General features: G+C 37.0%; 1 protein-coding gene across 2 annotated transcripts in view; it reads left to right on the forward strand.

Annotated features, from left to right (window-relative positions):
• The first annotated feature begins 630 nt into the window (after positions 1–630).
• SLF2 (SMC5-SMC6 complex localization factor 2) overlaps positions 631–22,320 on the forward strand; it is a 41,705-nt gene continuing 20,015 nt past the window's right edge. Inside the window, exons 1-11 of one of the 2 annotated variants that reach the window (XM_058543779.1) lie at positions 631–906; positions 3,479–3,522; positions 4,028–4,755; positions 6,122–6,179; positions 10,274–11,268; positions 12,245–12,315; positions 15,384–15,506; positions 15,881–16,048; positions 17,057–17,159; positions 20,873–20,948; positions 21,749–21,890. In XM_058543779.1, the coding sequence (XP_058399762.1) occupies positions 767–906; positions 3,479–3,522; positions 4,028–4,755; positions 6,122–6,179; positions 10,274–11,268; positions 12,245–12,315; positions 15,384–15,506; positions 15,881–16,048; positions 17,057–17,159; positions 20,873–20,948; positions 21,749–21,890 (2,648 nt within the window). In that variant the 5' untranslated portion in view covers positions 631–766. The remainder of the gene's footprint in view (positions 907–3,478; positions 3,523–4,027; positions 4,756–6,121; positions 6,180–10,273; positions 11,269–12,244; positions 12,316–15,383; positions 15,507–15,880; positions 16,049–17,056; positions 17,160–20,872; positions 20,949–21,748; positions 21,891–22,320) is intronic. The other variant, XM_058543780.1, reaches the window with a different exon arrangement.

Consider the following 22,320-nt stretch of genomic DNA (forward strand, 5'->3'; position numbering starts at 1 on the left):
GAATCAAAACAGTCTTTATTTCAAGGGTTTTTTTGGGTTTTTTTTCCTTCTAAAAAGAGAAAAAGAATCCACTGCAGCACTTAACAAGAAATCTCACAGAATGGACAAGTCTTCAAATTGGGCCGTGCAGACCACCGAGGAAATGGTGACAGCATTAGGGCACTTCGGCCTAAGATGTTAAGGACACGATGTAATGAACAGCTGGGGATTTCTGAGGCACGATTGTGTGACACAGGAAGCCCAACTGTTGGCCATCCTCGCTGAGGGCAGCTGCTGGGTTCGGGTTTGCTTCTGCAAACCTCGCCCCTTGCCCTTGACCAGGCGGGTGTCGCCAGCTGCCGCAGCGCCCACGGCAACCCGCGCCTTCCCGCCCTCGCGCACCGGCCAAGACAGAGGCGGCCAGGACGCGGCGGCGCGCGGCCCCCAGCGCACGTGACGGGAGGGCAGTTTTCCTTCCTCCCTCCCCCTTCCCGAAACCCCGCCTTCCCCTGAAAGGCTGCGGCTTTCTATTGCTCCACTACTGGAATGACCGCCACGCCAGCCAATCAGAACAGACTCTTCTAGCAAGACCCGCCCCCTGTTGGTCCTCGGGTTCCTTCCCGCTCACACAGGAGTCATTTCCGAAGAGAGGGAACCGCCATGAAGAGAGAAGGGGGTGCCGCCCACCTCTGCTCCGACAGCCTCCCCGAGTCCCAGCAGCAAGACGGCAACCACGCACCCAACTTCTCCAGCCACAGCTCATGCCGCCGTCGCCAGCGGCGCCGACATGACAAGGCGCTGCATGTCCGCTAGGCCAGGTTTCCCCTCATCCCCAGCCCCGGGGTCGTCGCCCCCGCGCTGCCATCTGAGACCCGGTAGTACCGCCCCTGCTGCAGCGGGAAAGAGAACAGAGAGTCCTGGGGACAGGTACCGTGCAGAGGGCTTGAGGAGGGGCCGGGTCGCGGGGGCAAGGGTATGAGGGAGGACTGCGGACGGCCGCTTTTCCAGTTCCCGCCATCCTCTGCGAGCTCGGGCCTCGGCGTTCCGGGCCTGGCAAACCCCTGCCCCGCCTCCGCGCGGGGGCTTCTGGGAGTTCGAGTTTCCTTCTCGTAGTTGGGACGCTGTTCTCGGTCTAATGACCACAGCCGGGACGGCTACCGAGAACTGCCTTAGGTAGAACGTGGTTCTTGTCCCGGGCGATAGCTGGACCGGGGGCCCTAACTGCTGAATGCATATTTAGGTGGTTTTCTGTACGTTGTCAGTTGTACTGAGCCTAGTGGTTGAATAATAGAAACCTTTTTTGTATTATGGGTGAAATTACATAAGAGGTGATGAGGAAAACCCTTCTACGAATTACTGTATAGTCCACTATACACGGTACGCATAGTTAAAAGAACATGCAGATTTGGAATGTGGTATGTTTTCTCCTTCGGTAACTTGACGCCTCTCCGAGAGGCCAGTTTTTTTTGTACAGATTTTGCGGGAGCTATGTAATGAGATGGGGAGTTTCATCAAATGACATCCTCTGACAATAAAACATGTTTAAATTCTCTATGCACTTGGTACTGTCTTTTTTATTTTAAGTTTAAAACTTTGTAACATAAGTTTAAGACTAAATTTATCTTCTAATATTGTGGTTCAGGTCCGCAGTCCCTTATCTTAATTCTGAAAGCCAGAAAGCTATGAAAACCAAAAGTTTTCAGTAAGTTTGGCACCACATCTTACCTGGCAGCCAAACCTGACTAGAACTAATGGAAGACTGTATATGGTCTTTATCCCATTAAGTGTCAGTGCTCATAAGTTTTGCTTACGGGGTGCAGTGTTAGACCCCACTGGGGATTTTACATAATGCATCTAAGAAACCCCCATTCCAAAATCCAGTAAATTCAGAATTCTAAAACACATTTGGCCCCAAAAGTTTCAGATAAGGGTTTATGAGCTGTTACAAATAATTTTTTTAACTAGTTACAAATATAAGTAATGTACATTTCTGTACATATGAACTTAGGGAACTGTTCCTTCTTGAAAGTTACATTCATGCTTATTTTACAGATTTCTTGTATGTTTTATCCAAAACCATTTTTTCCTCTGCTGTATTAATGGAAAAGGAGCCTGGGATCTAATATTTTAGGAGAGAGATAGTGTTACTTTTAGTAATTAATGTAAAAAATAGTATTATCTTGTGTGGAATTAATTAGCTGCTGCTTAATCCTCTCCTATCTCACCTTCCTCAACCAATAACTGAAGGGCATCATCCTTCTCCCCTTTGCAGAACCTCTAGCGTTTCCTCATTTACTCTCTCATGGAGTTAATTTGATATAATTTATTTTCTGAAAACAAAGCATAGATTCTTCCTTAGCCTGTCACTCCTATTCATTTCATAACCACTTAGCTTTTCTAACAACATCTCAAACAAACGTTGTGGACTCTGAGTAAACCATCCGAGATGGGCGTTGCTCTTCTAATGTTACCAGTAGAGTGTACAAAATGTGGAAGGGACTTCAACCTTCAAGGGACTTCGATTGTTCTTTTCTCTGAGTGTTTCGTGGTGGGTAAATGTTTAGGGAACCTCATAGTCTACCGTTTATTGTCTTTCAGTAAAAGGAATACTAGCAAAATTTGCCCGAAAGTTAATTTTTTGCTCTACATGTAATAACATCCCTCTTTATGCATCTGAAAAATTAAATACATGAACAAATCAGAATACAAACTCTGGTAATATGGTCCTATTGCACTTTGTGTCCACTGTAGGGTGCAGAAAGCCTTGAAAATTAAAAGAATTTGGTTTTTGTTCTTGTTAACTTTCTTCTTTTTCTCTTTGTTTTCCCCAGGCAATGCATTATTTTTGTAAATATCTTAAGAATTCTTAGGTAAAAAGTTAAGATTTTGAAACACTGCTTATTTAGTTGTGAAGACTCATTCCAATTTCTGCTGTTACTTGGATTAACATCTCACTGTAGTGTATAAAGAGGGTAGTATAAGCTTAGTACTTGATCCTTTCTGCGTTTTGCCCAGCACACTCTTCAGCTGCCTCCCCAAAACCGGCCAAATCACTCGTATTGCCATTCTACCATCTAATCTTGTTATGAGTTTGCAGCAAACATCTATTGAGCATTATTTTGTACCAGTCACTGGAGATATGAAGGAATAGGATCAGATCCCCTCAATATCTTTTATTCTACTGTGTGACCGCAAGCTTTTCAGTCCTATGAAGCACTCTCCCACTTCCCTGGATCCATACTCCTATCTTATCATTTTAGTACTATAGATTATATAAACCTCAGTTGTTCTTTTATAAATTTACTCCTACAATGAATTATATTTTCAATTTTTTATAATCAGCTTAGCAAAGCATTATTGCCATTGTCAGAACTTGATTAAACCAGATAGTGAAATCCAGCCTATAGTCTATAAATCTACTAGTATTCTCCACTTAATCTGAAATAAGGTTTTAATATTTGCGTATGTGATACCCTATTAGTTATGCTTTTATTTTCAGGAAGCAGTCAATTATAGATTTCTTCAAACCAGCCTCAAAACAAGGTATGGATACTACTAATGCATTTTTTGTGGCATCTTTTGGGGAGGGAGATGGATTCAGTTTTTAAATCTACTCTAAATTCTTATTAATTTGATTAAACGTGTTGAAAATTGAAAATACAGTGAAGATGCAGTGTTTTTTACAAGGATAAACAAGTTCTAAACATCATGAAGAAACTCTTTGCTGTTATGCTTTCTTATATTTATTATTCCAGTCAATAATGTTCATAATGCATACTATTTTGATCCTCTAATACAATAACTTCATAAATGGAGCCATGGGGAGCTTACATGATGTAGCAAAAGGGAGCTTTATGAAAGTAAGGCTATTAACAAATAAACCATGTCTTAATTTCTCCCCCCCATAAAATGTATCATTTAAATATTGATTTGAAAATTTTTGTGATAGTATTTTAAATATTAATAATTGCAATATTTATACACAATGTAATAGTTTGTGTTATTTTTAATAACATGCAGTTTGTATGTGTTTTAATTGGCTCCTTAGACCGACATATGTTGGATTCTCCACAAAGATCAAGTATCAAATATGGAGGAAGTGGATTGTCCACCACTGGAACAGAGCAGTTTGAAAGGAAACTATCTTCACCGAAAGAATCTAAACCCAAAAGGATGCCATCAGAAAAGAGCCCTATTTTAGAGGCTTTCATGAAAGGTGTTAAAGAGCACCACAAAGATCGTGGTATACATGAGTCACATCGGCTTTATGTGTCACTAGCCACCAAATACCCAAAGACGGTCTTTGTTCCTCCTTCCTATCGCTCATCAAAAGAGATGAAGGCACTAAAGAAAAAACATCGCTCTCCAGAGAGAAGGAAGTCACTGATCATTCATGAAAATAGCAGGGAGAAGAATGATAGAGATCGAGGCAAGAACAATGCAGATTCCAAAAAGCAGGCCACGGTGACAGAAGCTGACATCTTCAAGAACAGCTCCAGAAGTCTTAGCAGCAGGGGCAGCCTATCCAGGCACCACCCAGGAGAAAGCCCACTGGGAGCTAAGTTCCAGTGGTCACTAGCTTGTTACTGCAAAGAAAGAGAACTAAAGAAGTTGAGAAGGGAGCAAATGGAGCAGAGAATCAACTCAGAAAATTCTCTCTCAGAAGCAAGCAATCTTTCCTTAAAATCCTCTAGTATAGGAAGAAAATGTAAACCTCGGCAGGAACAAAGTAAACAGAATGATGTCACACCCGGAAAGAGTAATCTTTCAAACCTGGTAAGTGCAGTAATTACTGAATTAGTTTGGGTACTGCTTTATCATATTTAAAATACTAAATGTAAAAATATTTAATAATTGGTGACATCATATTAGTATCTTTTGTTAAGGAAATACTGATACATAGTTTGTGTAGAAGCTGGTTTCATTAGGTTTCTTCCAGCTGTCCATGGAACTCAGTAAAGCAGTATTTCCTGCCCTTGATTTTTTCAGACCAAGAACAAAGATCTTTCGTAAACAGGAAAGTAAGCATTCTTTTTTTAAGACAGGTATAGTCATTTTTTTAATTGGGCTGTGCTGAAGGGAGATACTTGAGAAATGGAAAATCTAAAACAGCAGGAAATGGTTTAGCACAGAGGTTCTCAAAATGTGGTCCCTGGACTAGCAACGTCAACATCACCTGGGAACTTGTTAGAAATGCGGATTCTCAGGCTCCAGCCCAGACCCACTGAACCAGAAACTGTGGAAGTAGAGTCTAGCAATCTGCAATTAACAAGCCTTCCAGATGATTCTGATGCACTTTAAAGTTTGAGAATCAGTGGTTTAGATTATATATAAATCTTAAATAATTGAATATGGGTCTTAGAAAACTCAGAAGATGACTTAGAAAACCATCCAAGTACATCTTAACAACATCAGATTTCTCTTTTGAGAATAGACCAAACTTAAGTTAGCATAAAAGCTGTTCCTCTCTCCTGGAAAGTCAAGTTGTTAACTACGTCTGTTTCAAAGAGTTCTATATACAGAGCAAATAAAGGAAGATCAGATATCAAGAAAGTGCTATTTTGATAAGATGCCATGAGATTTTAAAACCAGATAGCCAAAAATAGACCAAACTATGATGTTCTAGGAGTGAATGGAGATTGTTGCATTGTATATTGCTGGAAAATATATTTGTAAACTCTAGAGTTCATTTGCAAGGAGTTTGGTGCCTTTAGCAGCAAGATTTACTAATGATCAATAGAGGTTAGTAATATTTGGTCCATTTTTGTAAGATCTCAGTATTTGGTGGTGCATTAGTACTTAAACAGAAGTATTGAAAAGTGAGTTGTATCCATTTGATTGGCAGATATTAGGCTTACTATTTCTTTATCAAAATAATAGTACGTTGCTCTAATATAATATTAATCTTGAATTATTAATATAAATCGCTTGCATTTATTGCCCTTCGTTTTTATGCTAAAACTTAAGAATTTAAAATATTTTGTTATAGGAGTTTGAATTTATCTTCAAATATAGGTACTTGCTTTATTCAGTCTAGAAATCTGTTTAAATGTTACGAAGAAAAGTTCACTTTTTTTACTGCCCCTAACTCCTAACTTATTTTTTCTCATTTTGCTAATATTTTTTCTCATTTTGCTAATAGGAAAATGGACATCTCTCAAGAAAAAGATCCTCTTCTGATTCATGGGAACCTGCTTCAGGTAGAATCAAAATTAAATTTATGAATTTTAAGATAAATTTACATCTTAATGGCTCTGTTTTTTAAAGCAAATTTGTTTAAATATGCAGTTTCCTTCCTAGCGGTGAATTGAGTATCTCAGATAGTAAAGAGTTTGGTAAAGTTATATTCAAAAGAAATAGTCCTTGCATTTATTATATGTAACCTGTGGTTTTTCTTGACTCTTCTCTGCCTTCTTCAAGAGTTCCTAACAATGTGTTTCTCATATTGGTAGTCATTGTTCTACTTCTGAATCCTTGGCTACATTAAGAAGCATAATCTTATATTCTTGAAATTGTGGACTAACTATCTGAGGTCTTGGAATTAGAGATGCTTTGTATAAGGTTGAAACATCATGATCCAAAACAGTGTCTCCTAATATTTCAAATACCAAGATCCCTTTTTAATATCAAATTTCAAGGACACCTGTATATTAGTTTGTAGTTTTAGTATCTATTGGTTGAGACAATACGTAATAACAAACAGCTACTGTTAATTCAGTAGTTCTTAAAGTATCTTTATCTTTTTTTTAAATTAGAAGATAGAACAGTGTAACATTCAAACATTGCAGAAGTTTGTAACACGGAAAATGAAAGGCCTCCAGAAATAACAATTGTTAATAGTCTGGTATCAGAATTTTTTTTTCTGCTATGACTGCAAACTTTGAAAAATAGACTTTACAAATTTTCACACTCCGTAAGATACATTGGACATAATGATAATAGCCAGTATTTATTGAGCACTTACTGTGTGCCATACTCTGTTCTATGTACTTTTAATTCATTTGATCCTCACATCCTTATAAGGTGGTTACTTTTAGAGACAAAAAACAGAGGTACAGAGAGAGAGTTCTGACTCATTCTTCCGGTTTCATGTAAAACTCTATTTTTTATATATTCTAGAGGTGCAGTGCATTTTGACCAAGTGATCTCGAGTGTTAAAATCAGTCTTCAGCCAAGGCTGAAACCATATTTTATCATCATAGATGGAGCTTCTAGGATACAGGAATAAATTTGAAATTTTATGTTTTTTAAAAATTTATTTAATTTTATAATATTGTTGATTTTAGTGATCAAATTTTAGTGAATTTTGACATTATATATAGTACAAGAAAAATAATTTCTCAGCCATGAGATTGCTCTTGCACTTTCTCTATTTTATTACACCTTTGTAGTACTAAAATGATCACTTTGTGCTTAGGTGAATGGAAGAACAAAATAATTTTAGGCCAGCTCTGCCAGTGGCTGCTGGTGGTGGTGTTGCCACCAAGCTATTCACGTTTTTTTTTTTTTTCCCTCTGATAATGACTAAGATAAAAATTCTCTTCAGTTCATGGGTTTGCACATTTCATCAGTGGTAATGAAGTGGTTGCATCTGTACAATCCTACATCCTCAGGTCTGAACACTGCTTGAAAAAGATGCTTTCTGCATATTTTCAGAGGCAGACTTAAGATGGTTACCTTCACTTATATTTTTATTTCTCATATTTTTGCACATATTCATAATCCTCAAGAATTATGGTATTGTATTCTTAAGAAATATACATTTATACTTCACTTGACTGTCAACAGAATATAAAGGACATAAGGGGATTTTTCACTCTTCGTAACGTGAAGAATGTTTTATCTTCATCTGATAGTGAATAGATATTAATAATCTAGATGTTATGTCTTGCTCATATTATTGCTATTACACTTATCGATTGTGATGGTGATATACATAATTACACAATCATTAACCACACACAAGTTCAAGGACTTCAGAAATGTTGGTCGTGTAGGCATTTGGCTCTTTGGTCTTCCAGAGCCCTGTCTTTTGGCTTAATTCTGAGGTCCAACTTAATCCATCGCTAGTTTATTCTGTAATTTATTAATAACCAATCCCCTATTAATGAACATTTGGATTTTTCCTTTTTTTCTTTTTACAAACTCAATCCCTGTCTTATCTGAGTATTTTATATATTAATAGATATTTGAAATGTCATAAAACAAACATTCAGTCTACGGGTTGTACAAGGGGTGCAAAAAGAAATCATGAAATATTTGCAGTTTAATCCACTACCCTAGAGAGCTTGCAAAAGGGGAGCCTACCTCCAGTACCAGTTCACCCTCCTCTAATTCTAGACATTAAAAGCTCTGGATAAGCTGATTTTTCCTAAACTTTGCCCACAATTTTTTTCTCCTCCTGGATAAGTCTTCAATTCCTGAACCAAAGCAGGAATTTTTCCTCATTACTAGCTATATATAAATTGTCTGACTTCTCTAGGAAAATGGAACAAAACTCAAACTGGCAACTCTGTAGCTAATTTTTTTTTGTAACCCCAAACTTAAGATAATCAGTGTACGCCTACCCCAAGTCTGCTCTTTTTCTTAGTTATTTGATTTCTCATCCTACACTATAAGGGACCCCTGTCCTTTTTTACAAGACGTTTAACCCCAGAGAGCTGAGTGGGCATGGAATGATTTTTTCAGGTAATAGGAGATAGCTGTAGAAGAATGGAGGTAGATGCATTTTTTTATTAATTGATCTTTTTTATTTCTTATAAATGGAATTTTCCAGGTTATGTATTGATCAAGCTATCCAAGTAATTGCCTAACTCATGAATTTTGTTTTTTTTTTTTTTTCAAACTGCTGAGGACTTTTGGGGACATCTGTCCACGTGCAGAAAGAAATTTGATTTAGGGAAATTTGATTTTGAGAATACTGATTATATAAGTAGATAATTTTTAATTAATAATGAATTTTAAGAGTCAATGAAACATCACATTTTTAAACACAATAAGAAATTTTTAAAAACTGGTTAACTCAAATATATGTGGTTATTAAAGTGCTTCTGGATGGAGCTCCTAACACACAGACAGCTTGTATTAGTTTCCTAGGGCTGCTGTAACAAAGTATCAAAACCTAGGTGGCTTAGAACAACAGAAATTTGTTGCATGGTTCTGGAAGCTAAAAATCCAAAATTAAGGTTATCAGCAGGGCCATGCTCTCTATAACAACTCTAGGGAAGAATCCTTCCTTGCCTCTTTTGGCTTCTGGTGCTTGCCTACAATCCTGGGCATTCCTTGACTTGTAGATGCAACACTCCAGTCACATGGTATCTTCTCCCTGTGTGTCTTCACATCACCTTCCCTCTGCGTTTCTGTCTCCATGTCCAAATTTCCCCTTTTATAAGGACACCAGTCATATTGGATTAAGACCCACCCTAATGACCTCATTTTACCTTGATTACTCCTATAGAGACACTATTTCTTTTTTTTTTTAAATTTTATTTATCTATTTTTTTCCCCCAAAGCCCCAGTAGATAGTTGTATGTCATAGCTGCACATCCTTCTAGTTGCTGTACGTGGGACGCGGCCTCAGCATGGCCGGAGAAGCGGTGTGTCGGTGCGCGCCTGGGATCTGAACCCGGGCCGCCAGCAGCGGAGCGCACGCACTTAACCAGTAGGCCACTGGGCCGGCCCTAAAGATACTATTTCTAATAAAGGTCACATTCTGAGGTTCTGGGAGTTAGGACTTCAACATATCATTTTGGGAGTCACAGTTCAACCCATAACACAGCTGAAGACTAGAGGGATACAGGGGAAAGAATACTAGGGAGAAAGAGTTGGGTGAATTTTTTTTGATTGAGAAATTAAAATTTGCCTTCAACTTGTTATGGTATTTGTGTTTTAAGGTACTATAAATTTAGATGTAGAAGTGTTACATTTCTGGAACCAGATAGTCCTTAGTCTAAGAAAGAGTGTATGCACTTTGAGGGAAAGTGCCGTTGGAATCCTTTCTTTGATACAAATATGCAGTGTTTTATGTTTTGGGGAGTGACACCTTTAATTCTATTTTAATAGCTTTGGAATGAAAATAAGCATTTTTCATTAGCTTTAAATTTATTGGACACCAGTATTTATCAGTTAATAAATGATAATATTAGCTCTTTTTTTAATTCCATATCTGGTGAATAATCTCAGCCTAAACTTTCAGAATTTAAACATTCTGTCAGTGTTCTAGACACTCATTGAATAAACTTTACTAAGATAGGAAAATATGCTTTTCACTAATCTGGCAAAAATTAAATTTTAGCAGGCTCTAAGCAGAATAAATTCCCTGACAAAAGAAAAAGGAACTCTGTGGACTCAGATCTGAAAAGCACAAGAGAATCTATAATGCCAAAAGCAAAAGAGTCCTTCCTTGAGAAGCGTCCTGATGGACCACATCAGAGAGAGAAATTTATAAAACACATTGCACTGAAGACACCTGGTGGTGTATTGCGCTTGGAAGATATATCCAAGGAACCGAATGAAGAAGCTGATTGCTCATCTGCAGGCTTGGCACCTTCAAATTCTGGCCACCATTCTTCCAGGAATAGTGACCAAATACGTGTGGAAAGTACCAAAGAGACTAAGATGCAGAAACCCCACTTATCTTTACCTCAGGAAAAGTCTGCAGTTAAAAAAACTAGCAACCCTCAGAAAAATAAAACTGCTAGCTCTGTGGCATCAAAGGAGACAGAAGTTCTACCTTTACTTTCCCGTGTTCCAAGTGCTGGTTCGTCTCGGGTACCATTAAATGCTAAAAATTGCACTCTTCTAGTTCCTAAAAAAGATAAAGAGCATTCCTCATCTAAAGAGTGTTCCGGGCATTCTACAGAGTCCTCCAAACACAAGGAACACAAAGCAAAGACTAATAATAATAAGGCTGAGTCTAACATATCTTCAGGGAAAATTTCTGGGGGATTTTTGTGTTCAGAATATGGCACTCCTACAAAGTCTCCCCCAGCTGCTTTTGAAGTTGTGCCATGTATCCCAAGCCCTACAGCATCTTCAGATAAAGCCCCTTCAGATAAAGCGAGTTCAGGAAATTCCAATGCAGGTAGCAATGCACTGAAAAGAAAACTAAGGGGTGATTTTGATAGTGATGAAGAAAGTTTAGGTTACAACCTAGACAGTGATGAGGAAGAGGAAACATTAAAATCACTGGAAGAAATAATGGCTTTGAACTTCAATCAGACTCCTGCAACTACAGGAAGGCCTTCTGCTCTTTCCAAGGGGCTTAGATCTCAGTCATCAGACTATACAGTAAGTAGTTCTATGACATTTATCTTTACTTGAATAGGGAAGGATGGATTGATTAGTGAAAGAGGGATAGATTGTTAGAACTTATTTTACAATTCAGTATTTGTTACGACTCATAATTGGACTGAAACTGGTTTAGTTCTGGTTTGGTTAATGGGTTTCTCATACCTTTAGTTTTATAACTGTAAATCAGTGGTCTCCAAACTTTTTTGATCACATACACTTCCATTAGTAAAAAAATTTTTGAGCATGTACCCCAATATATATGTATACTTATAGATTTTATACGTGTACCATTATACTTCTGTGTACTTTCTAAAGCATATGCAAAAAGAGAATTTAAAGGAAGAAGAAAAAAGTATTTTCCTGTAGAAGTTATGTAGAAGTTACTATAGACTAAGTTCTACTGGAGTTTCTATAGAAGTTCCATATAAATAGAAGTTCTATTATTTTCTTCCTGCACCCCAATGGATCACCTTGCACACCCTCTGCTTTGGAGACCACTGCTGTAAATGAAGGTAGAGTGTAGAAATGTTGTTAATTGTGGTGTGCAATTTTTATTTATAAAGTGCTTCATTCTATCTTGGGAATAAGCTGAATTAAATTCTAAAATGTCTGTAGAATTTGGTGGGGAAGGTGTTAATGTTCCATGGTAACACCTAAAAATTAGTAGTTTGAGTCCACTAAATTAGAATTTAGAAATAAAGACAGGGTAGCCATGGAGCCCTTGGGTGTTTGCAGTCAGTTCCTAAGTCTAGCAGGGTTTTATAAGTAGTGCCTTTCCTAATAGATGGTGAAATCAAATTGCCTGTACTACAAAACAGTAGATTTAAAGCATGATGGTGAATATTCTCTTTTAAGAAAGGTATCCTCCTGGCCCAGGTTATTGAAATAGAAAATATTCTTTAGTACTCTGAATAACTTAAAACATTCCAATTGGTATGTTATAAAGTATTCCTAAATTTTCTTCTTGTTTTAGGAACATGTTCATAGTGGAACTTATACAAATACTTTAGAGCGTCTAGTGAAGGAGAAGGAAGACACACAAAGGTTAGTTAGCATCATGACTACCTAGCTAAATTTAACATACTACTTGCTTGTACGACTGGCTTTTAATTCACCTTAAAAAATCATGAGAAATTAGCATGCATTTTGTGCTAGTACTATTATAACGGTTTTGTTGTCACCTGTGTTAGAAATAAGATGTTCTATTCATAGGCTGGATCAGAATATCCAGATTTTTATGGTATACTTCATTAATTAATAATATAACTTCCTTTCTGCTTACCACAACTAGTATCTGATAGCTGAAATTCTTGATCAAAAGCATGGATAGAATTTTTTGGCATTTTTTTATTGCGATAAAATATATGGCATAAAATTTACCATTTTAATCATTTTTAAATGTACAGTTCACTGGCATTAGGTACATCTACATTGTGCAATCAATACCACCATCCATTTCCAGAACTTTTTTTTTCCCGTCTTCCCTAACTGAAATTCCATAGCCATTAAACAGTAACTCCCCATTCTCCCCTTCCCTGCAGCCCCTGGCAAATACCTTTCTTCTTTTTGTCTCTATGAAATTGCCTGTTCTAGGTACCTCATGTAAGTGAGATCATACAGTATTTGTCCTTTTATGACTGGCTTATTTCACTTAGCATAGTATCTTCAAGGTTCATCCATGTTGTGGCATGTGTCAGAATTTCCTTCCTTTTTACAGCTGAATAATTGTGTGTATATCCCACATTTTGTTTATCTGTTCATTCATTGATGGACACTTGGGTTGCTTCTATTTTTTGGCTATAGTAAATATTGCTGCTATGAACATGGGTATACGAATACCTCTTCAAGTCTCCTCTTTCAGTTCTTTTGGGTACATACCAGAAGTGGAATTGCTGGATGCTGTGGTAATTCTGTGCCAATTTGAGGAACTGCCATACTGTTCCATAGTGGCTGCACCATTTTACATTCCTACCAGCAGTGCACAAGGGTTCCAGTTTCTTCACATCCTCACCAACACTCGATATTTTCTGTTTTTTTGATAATAGCCATCCTAATGAGTATGACGTTGTATCTCATTATGGTTTTGATTTGCAGTTCCCCAATGACTAATGATGTTGAGCATCTTTTCATGTCCTATTGGCCATTTGTATAGCTTCTTTGGAGAAATGTCTGTTCAAATCCTTTGTGTATTTTTTAATTGGGTTGTTTGGTTTTTTTGTTGTTTGCATAGGTAGAATTCTTATAAACGTTCATATGCCCACTTAGTCCCAAATTTTGAAACCAGCATAACCAGACAAGGTATTTCTGCATCAAGTTACTCTTTTGAGGAAGAAATGTAGAATTGTGACTGAAACCACTCTGTACACACACACACACACACACACACACACACACACACACACAGAAATCAAAAGGTTTGAGGATCATAATGACCCTAATGAAATTTAGGTGACTAGTTGCAAACTGCTTTTGCTAATGAGGGGGGAAATATATTCTTTATTCATTCAAGGAATATTCTTGAAACTAGCACAGAGAACTTTACTAAAAGCCCAGCTGGCTTGTGGTTGTTATATACATGTCTCAAACTTGATAACCATAGGAATTGCAGACAATTAGTAGGTCGGTAGTGTTGTTCCCCTTTCTGAATTTAGAGAAATCGTCTCTATTGTAAAATTCTTTAAACGTTTCATGAATTCATGTAATTCGTGATGTCAAATCTGAAGTTGCTTATTTAACATTGAATATTGCACAGACCGAAGGCAGAGATGCTAGTTTGAGCTGATGATTGACTCTTTCCTGTAGTGATAGAGCAGTGCATTTCCTGGTCATTTACTGTTGTATTATATCATATTTACTGTGAGACTGGAGCTGGCAATAAGGACGTTGGTTAAAATAACTTAATCTTGGTGAGCTATGTATAATAAGCAAGGACTCCAGAGCTAGACTCTCTGACTTTGAATCCCAGCTCCTTACAGTGTGAGCTTGAACAAGTTAGCTTTTCTTTTCTTTTTTTTTTTTCAAATTTTATTTATTTATTTTTTCCCCAAAGCCCCAGTAGTTAGTTGTATGTCATAGCTGCACATCCTTCTAGTTGCTGTACGTGGGACGCGGCCTCAGCATGGCCGGAGAAGCGGCGCGTGGGTGCGCGCCTGGGATCCGAACCCGGGCCGCCAGCAGCGGAGCGCGCGCACTTAACCGCTAAGCCACGGGGCCGGCCCACAAGTTAGCTTTTCTAATGTGTGTTTCCTCATGTATAAAATGGGTAATATAAACTACCATGTGAGGTTGTTGTGAGGGTTAAAAATGTTAATACATAAAGTCCTTATTACAGTGCCTGTCACATAGTAAGTACTCAGTAAGTGTTAGGTGTTTTTATGATAATGATGATGAAAATGATTATGACTACTGCTACTAGAAAGCCTAGTTAACATTATCAGGTTGTTGGCCTACTAGAAGTCAAATGAACATGAAAGATAAGCGGGGATAGGGGCCGGCCTGGTGGCGTAGTGGTTAAGTTCGCGCGCTCTGCTTTGGTGGCCCAGGGTTCGCAGGTTCGGATCCCGGGCACTGAGACACACTGCTTGTCAAGCCATGCTGTGGTGGTGTCCCATGTAAAGTAGAGGAAGATGGGCATGGATGTTAGCCCAGGGCTGATCTTCCTCAGCAAATAGAGGATTGGCAATGGATGTTAGCTCAGGGCTGCTCTTCCTCACAAAAAGAAAAAAAAAGAGGGGATAATCAAATTGGTGATGTTTATTCTTGGCCATTTTTCCTTCTCTTTTCTGTAATTGATTTGGGCATCATTCTTGAAGTTCTAGCTATAAGGAAATATTCAAGTCCTTTATACTATGGAACACTGTTTTAATACCGTACTGGTAGCTGGGTAAAAGCCTAAGACCTAAAATAGATTTTCTGTGTTTCAGTGAAAATAGTATACTGTATCGTACATCATGACATATTTGGGAGACATGATTTGACCTAAAGTGTAACAAAGTTTGTCATATAACAAGGTACTTAATAAGAGTTTTCCTTGGTGTTGATTTTAGACATAAACTAAAGATTTTTTTATTTTTGAGGTAAACCATTTATTATAGTGTTCTTTCATTGCTCAGGCTAGATGAACTGCAGAAGCAACTACAAGAAGACATAAGGCAGGGCCGAGGCATTAAATCTCCAATCAGAATTGGAGATCAAGACAGTACAGATGATGAGGATGGCCTCTTGGAAGAGCACAGGTACAGCATTTTTCATAATGTATACTCTATTAAGTTTGTACATTTAAAAATTGTGTATTTGTAAAATAAATGGGCCACTGATGGTTATTTACTTAGTGAATAATCGGTGATGGATTTGAAAGGCAAATGTTAAGGCCAAGTTACGTCTTTTGTCTTTTCTCCTGGTTGTTGTTTCTTTTCACACAGACACATTTAGTGGCTTTGGACTAACTACTAGCAAAAAGTGGGAGGAGCAAAACACATGTTCTCATGCTAGTCTTTCAATCTGGAATTAACATTGGTCCTAAGAAAAGTTTTCTGTGCACACAACCTTTAAATACAAAACCATATGCAGTATAACTCTTTGGTATTCAGTAACTTTTTTTTTATTTCAGGGAATTTCTAAAGAAATTTTCAGTTACAATAGATGCTATTCCTGATCATCATCCAGGTGAAGAAATATTTAATTTCTTCAATTCTGGAAAAATTTTCAATCAGTATACCTTGGATTTAAGAGACTCTGGTTTTGTTGGACAAAGTGCTGTAGAAAAGCTTATTCTTAAGTAAGTAGAAAAATAGACATTTTACTTTTTCCTATATAAAAATTACTCTAAAAGATTTCTGATTGATGTAATCTTCTAAATGGTTAATTTCTATTATGACCTATCCAGTTTCCTAATCCTCTTACTTATTGCTATTGCTCTTTGTGTTTTATTATTTAATTATCAGAAGCAGTGTAAGAGAGTCGTTTGGCACATCACATGCCTTTATTAATTGGACTTAAGATTAGTATATAATAACAGCGACTGTGAGACTGTGACAATAAGAGGGGCTTAAACAAGAAATATATTTCTTATGTGAAAGAAGTTCAGAGGTAGGAAGTTCCAGGGCTGGTGTTTCACCAAATAATCTTTCTTCTCCACCATCCTTAGCACAGGTTGCTTCAGGGTGCTACTGGACCTCCAGCCTTTACATGTAAATTCCCAGAAGCCCCACACAACATTTCTGTTTATGGTTAGTTGGCTAGAACTTAGTCAACATGCCACACCTAGCTAAAAGGAAGGCTGGGAAGTGATTTTTATTTCAGGCAGCCACTGTGCCCAGCTGAAAATCAGAGTTCAGTTACCAAGAGGAAAAGCAAGAATAGATGTTGGGATGGGCAATTAGCAGTCTCTACCACAAGGCCCAATCTGGTCTAATTTTTCTCAGTGCATGATGTCTCAAATCCAGAGAGATCTCATTAATTCTGCTGCTGAGTTTTATGGAAGTACAAACCCAAGCTGGCAAAAGCAAATGATGTCCTGAGATTTGATAGGCTTCTTCTCAGCACCACCAGCTAAGGTAGATGTGTCCATCAGATAAATCTGGAGCCAAGCCAACAGATTGGATCAGCTTTATGCCATCAGTAGAATTTCTTTTGTGAGTAACCCATCCATACTGGGACAGAGTTCACTTCTGTGCACTGTGGATGGTGGGCTTGCTCATTTCCCTAATTATGTCAAGATGTAGTGGTGGTAGAAGTTTCTTGCCATCAGGGTTACAGTCTTATTGATTTTCCTTTATTTTTTCAGATCAGGAAAAACAGATCAGATTTTTTTGACAACACAAGGCTTCCTTACCTCTGCCTATCACTATGTCCAGTGTCCTGTCCCTGTGTTAAAGTGGCTATTTCGGGTAAGAGAAATGTCTGGGGGGTACAGTTGCCTCCTACTGTACTTCCCAGTCAAAAACAAAGTTTTAAAATGTAATCTGACTTGCATGTTACTAGAGAAAAAACAAATCGAGCACATCAAACCCATGATTTCAGTGGGTTAGAAAGTCAGTGTGAAGAGATTATAAAGGAAATGCTAACGCAGCTAATGTGCAGGATAGTCAATAATGCTAGTTGTGCTGTGAGACATTTCATCATACTGGTAAATCATTATGATAGTTAGTTTTAGAAGAGATCTAATGCTTACATACCTGGGAGTTTTTTACCTTTTTTACCTCATTTTTATGGAGGTACCTGCGTACATTTTTAAGATTTGGCTTGTATACTAGTATTTTCCCATTCATATATATATATACATATATATATATATATATATTTTTTGGATACAAATCCAACTGACTGTTTCTCTTCCCCATTCATACTTAATTCTTAAATCCACTCAAATAATTATGTTAATTTTTGTATTATTTACATGGTAACTTTATAAATATCAGTGGTATCAGAGAACTATAACTATTACATGTGAATTGAGAAGTGGGAAAAACATATGGAGTTTCTGTTCTGGGCTTTAAGATAGTATTTCAAAGAATCTTATATTTGGCAGGAACTAGATATTCCCGTACAGTTTTTCATATAGCTGGCATTTTTGAGTGCCAACTGTGCCAGGCACTGGAGAGAACAGCAATGAAAAAATCAGTGGTTCTGATCTCACGAAACCCACATTCTAGTATAGAGGAGACAGACAGTAAATGTGTGTATGTATGTGTGCACATTTATAGATATATTAAGTCAAATGGTAAATGCTATGAAGAAAAAGTAGGCCGAGGTAGATATAGAGAGTATCAGGGGAGGAAAAGAAAGTTTGCTTTTTTAAATATATATGTAAGGTAGTTGATAAAGGCCTTACTGATAAGGTGAGGTCTGAGTAAAGAGCTGAAGAAAGCGATAGAAGGAGACTTGCCCACTGTGTAGGAGAAGAGCATTCTAGGCAGAGAGAATAACAGGTGGTACAGAGTGTAGGGCGGGAACATTTGCTTCCAGTGGTTAGGAGCTCACTGCTTGGGCCCTAGTAATTTTTTTTTTTTAACTGTCCTAACTAAATCAAAATTTGCTTCCCTATGGTTTTTATCTAGTGGTACTTATTATCTGTTCTATAGCTTCCCAGAATATGCCTCATCTGTCTAATAGTCCTTCAGTTATTTTAAAATAACTATAATGACCCTCATCTCTCCTCACACTAAACATTCTCCAGTTACTAAATTTCCAGTGCCTTTACTGATCATCTTTCTGAATGACCTTTAGCTTGTCAGTGTCACTCCTACAAGTGTTTCCCCACTCTCCCCATAAATGGACGTATGCTCCAGATAAAATCTTTCTTACCAGCAGTTTCTAGCAAGACTCATACCCATCTACCCCACCCACATATTTCTGTTTATTCAAAACTTCATTTGCTGTCACACTAGGGCTTCATTATTCTCTAATTATGTAATATATCTTTTCTTAAACTTATAAGTAAGATTGTTACATGTATCTGTGTTAATTTTCATCTCCTTGATGTGGGACCATCATTAGGCCTTTAAAAGCCTAAAGATGACATACAAGCATATCTTTGTGAAAGCAGTTTTTTATACTTTTCATATTTATTCTTTGAAAATCAAACTAATAGTCATTCATTAAGCACTTTTTCTGTATGAGACACTTTGTCTCATTTCTCCTTTTCAGTTCCAAGTCCATTTTTCATGATGGCGAGACTTACCACCTTATCACTGTTTTTTTAGAAAGCATGTTAGAATTCATTTTAATTGTATAGTCTTAATATTTTATAAATTTAATTATTAAAATGTTTGCATCTTCGTGATTTTATCATGAGTGTTTAAATGTAGCAGGCCAGAAAGATAGTTTACTACTTTTTTTTTTTTTTTTTTTTTTTTTTTTTTTACTGTTTTCGAAGGGAGTTCATGTTTGATTGTGGAAAGTTCAAGTAAGATGAAAGGGAGATTTAAACAAAAAGGTTGAACTCCCAATTTCCAGAGGCTGTTAAATTTTAGTGTTTTCTAGATTGTTCTCTGTATGTACATAGATTTCTGTAAACAATATAAACAGAATATGTGCTGTTTTATAACTTAGTTCAGGTAACAAATTATTGAGTATTTTCATCTCGTTATAGATACATTATCATCCTTTTTAATGGCTTTATAGTATTCCTTTGTAGTGCTGTACCATGATTTATTTAACCCAATCTCAGTTGATAGACATTAGCTTGTTGTATACACTTCTTTACACACTTATTTATCTCAAAGTTGTCCATCTTAGAATTCATCACCCTCTGCAAAAAGATTATTATCCAGAACTTGTCCTGTGTCCAACATGTCTTTGAATGGTGCTGCCCCCTAGTGGCAGAACGTAACAACACAAACATCATAACAAAGACATTTTTTTCACGTAGGTTGATTTTGAAATGACACAGCCATATGCCTGATTGAAACCAGAGTTTGGGTTATTCCCCCTTACCTTTTAGATTTAAATTTATTATAATCATAATCTGTGGCTCCAAAGCAAAAGAGAAAGAGAAATACAATGTGTTTTCCTCTACAAAACCATTTAAAATTACTTTCAATATGTATGTATGTAATTTTTAAAAGTATTTTTAAAGTTGAGATTTTGTTCCAAAAAATTTTCTTGTAAAATTATATTAATTATATGCTTCTGCCTGTAAATTCCTGTATGTAAAAAGGCTGACTCATCAAAGCATAAGGACAATAACTTTGCATAAACATTACCAAATTACTTTAAAAATTTTACCAAATTACACTCCAACTGGGCATACTTCGTCTTTCCTAGTACTCTTGTGAACACTGAAGATTGGCAATATTCTTTTCTTTGTGTGTCAGGAAGATCAGCCCTGAGCTAACATCCAATGCCAATCCTCCTCTTTTTTGCCGAGGAAGATTGGCCCTGAGCTAACATCCGTGCCGATCTTCCTCTACTTTATTTGGGACACCACCACCGCATGGCTTGACGAGCAGTGCTTTGGTGTGCACCAGGGATCTGAACCTGCAAACCCTCCAGCTGCCGCAGCAGAGCATGCACACTTAACCGCTGCGCCACTGGGCCAGCCCCTTAATATTCTTGATCTTTACCAATCTTGAAGTCAAGTAATGATGTCTTACCATTTTCCTCTTTATTTTTTTGATTACTAGTGATATTGAACATCTTTTTAGAAGTATGTTGGTAGATTAATTTGCATGTTTGTATCTTTTCAAATATTTTTACTAGTTTATGGTTTGATTTTTGCCTGTGATGTGATCAACCTAGCAGCCTTTTCCTTTATGGATTTTGGGTTTCATGGCATGATATGAACTAGAAAGGCATTTTTTGGTAGTTCAGATGTTATATTTGTCTAATTATAAATGAAAATTCTAAAAACAAGCAGCATGTAGAATGCAGGGCCCTGACTTTGGAATCAGACCTGGATTTAAATTCCAACTCCTCATGTATTGCGTTGGGTAGAGTATTTTCGTCTCTCTGAGCCTGTTTGCTCATATGTGTAACGTATGACCGCTTCACAAGGTTATTGTATGTATTAAATGAAAGGCACATAAAACACCTTTGTGCCTGCAAATAGTAAATGCTCATATGTTTTCTTTATTCTCTATCGTTTATCTACTTTTGACAGATGATGTCAGTTCATACAGACTGTATTGTGTCTGTGCAGATTTTAAGTACACTGATGGAAATAACAATTAGAAATGGTAAGTATATAAATTTACTGTAACAGTGTGAATTATTGGTTGCTATGTACATGGTCTCTTTCATATTACTACACATTAGGATATTGGGAAATATAGAATAAAAATTATTTTTGTAATTCGTTAATAATGAAATGAAACTCCAATCAGAAATGAGTATCTGCATTTTTTTAGTTGCACTGAGAAAAAGGTTATAAGATCTTGCATGTGGCAGCCCTTAACTCATATTTACCAAGTCATGGCTTATTGTGCTGAGTAAGTGGAAATAGTTGTAAGTTTATTTATTTAGCCAATTAACTTTAATTGGCTTATTGGTGAGCAACAGTATTGTACTAATTATGCACTAAGGAGATTGAAAGTATCCACTGCAAAAGTGTAGAAGTTGCTTTCTTAACTTTGAGATCCCTTATAATGAAACAAGCATTGTGATTTACCTGTTTTACTTGTTTTGAGGATTGGAACTATATAGGCACTGAAGATGGTAAAATCTTCCTGTGTTAGCAGTAGTTCGTATTTTACCATTGTTATTTCCAGTCTTCAAAATCTGTTACTTCCTCCTGAGTTAGATCCTTTTATCCATCATTCTCAGATATTTTGTTCATAAATGTCCTCTCCTTCACATTTATTTGAAAAATCTATAATTTCTGTATGATCATTCTAAATAACTATATTGTTAGCATATTATTACCAGTTATTTCTATAAAATCATCATAATAGTCCATGTTTCACATGCAGACTATCACCTTGCAACTGTGGATTTGTGAACCCAGATTTGGGATAAAATATTTTCTTTTGTTAACTAGATACCTTCAGTGATTCACCAGTTTGGCCCTGGATCCCATCATTATCTGACATAGCAGCTGTGTTTTTCAATATGGGAATTGATTTTAGATCTTTGTTTCCTCTGGAGAATCTTCAGCCAGACTTTAATGAAGACAATCTTGTGTAAGTTTTCTTTTCATAATTAACTCCAAAGCATTCTTTTAAACAATTTATATGTAATAACAGTTAATATTCCTATGATAAATTCAATATCCATTCTTGATTTTTTTAAATCTCTCAAAGTTGAAACGGATCTTGAATTAGATACATTCTTAACATCTCTCAATCTAAAAGCCATCATCATGTTTAACAGGGAAAAAATAGAAACATTTAAAAAATAAAATTTTTTTTTTTTTTTATAATTTTATTTATTTATTTTTCCCCCAAAGCCCCAGTAGATAGTTGTATGTCATAGTTGCACATCCTTTTAGCTGCTGCATGTGGGACGTGGCCTCAGCATGGCCGGAGAAGCGGCGCGTTGGCACACGCCCGGGATCCGAACCCAGGCAGCCAGCATCGGAGTGCGCGCACTTAACCGCTAAGCCACAGGGCC

This window comes from Diceros bicornis, chromosome 6 (assembly GCF_020826845.1).
Source record: "Diceros bicornis minor isolate mBicDic1 chromosome 6, mDicBic1.mat.cur, whole genome shotgun sequence".
NCBI classification, from domain to species: Eukaryota; Metazoa; Chordata; class Mammalia; order Perissodactyla; family Rhinocerotidae; genus Diceros; species Diceros bicornis.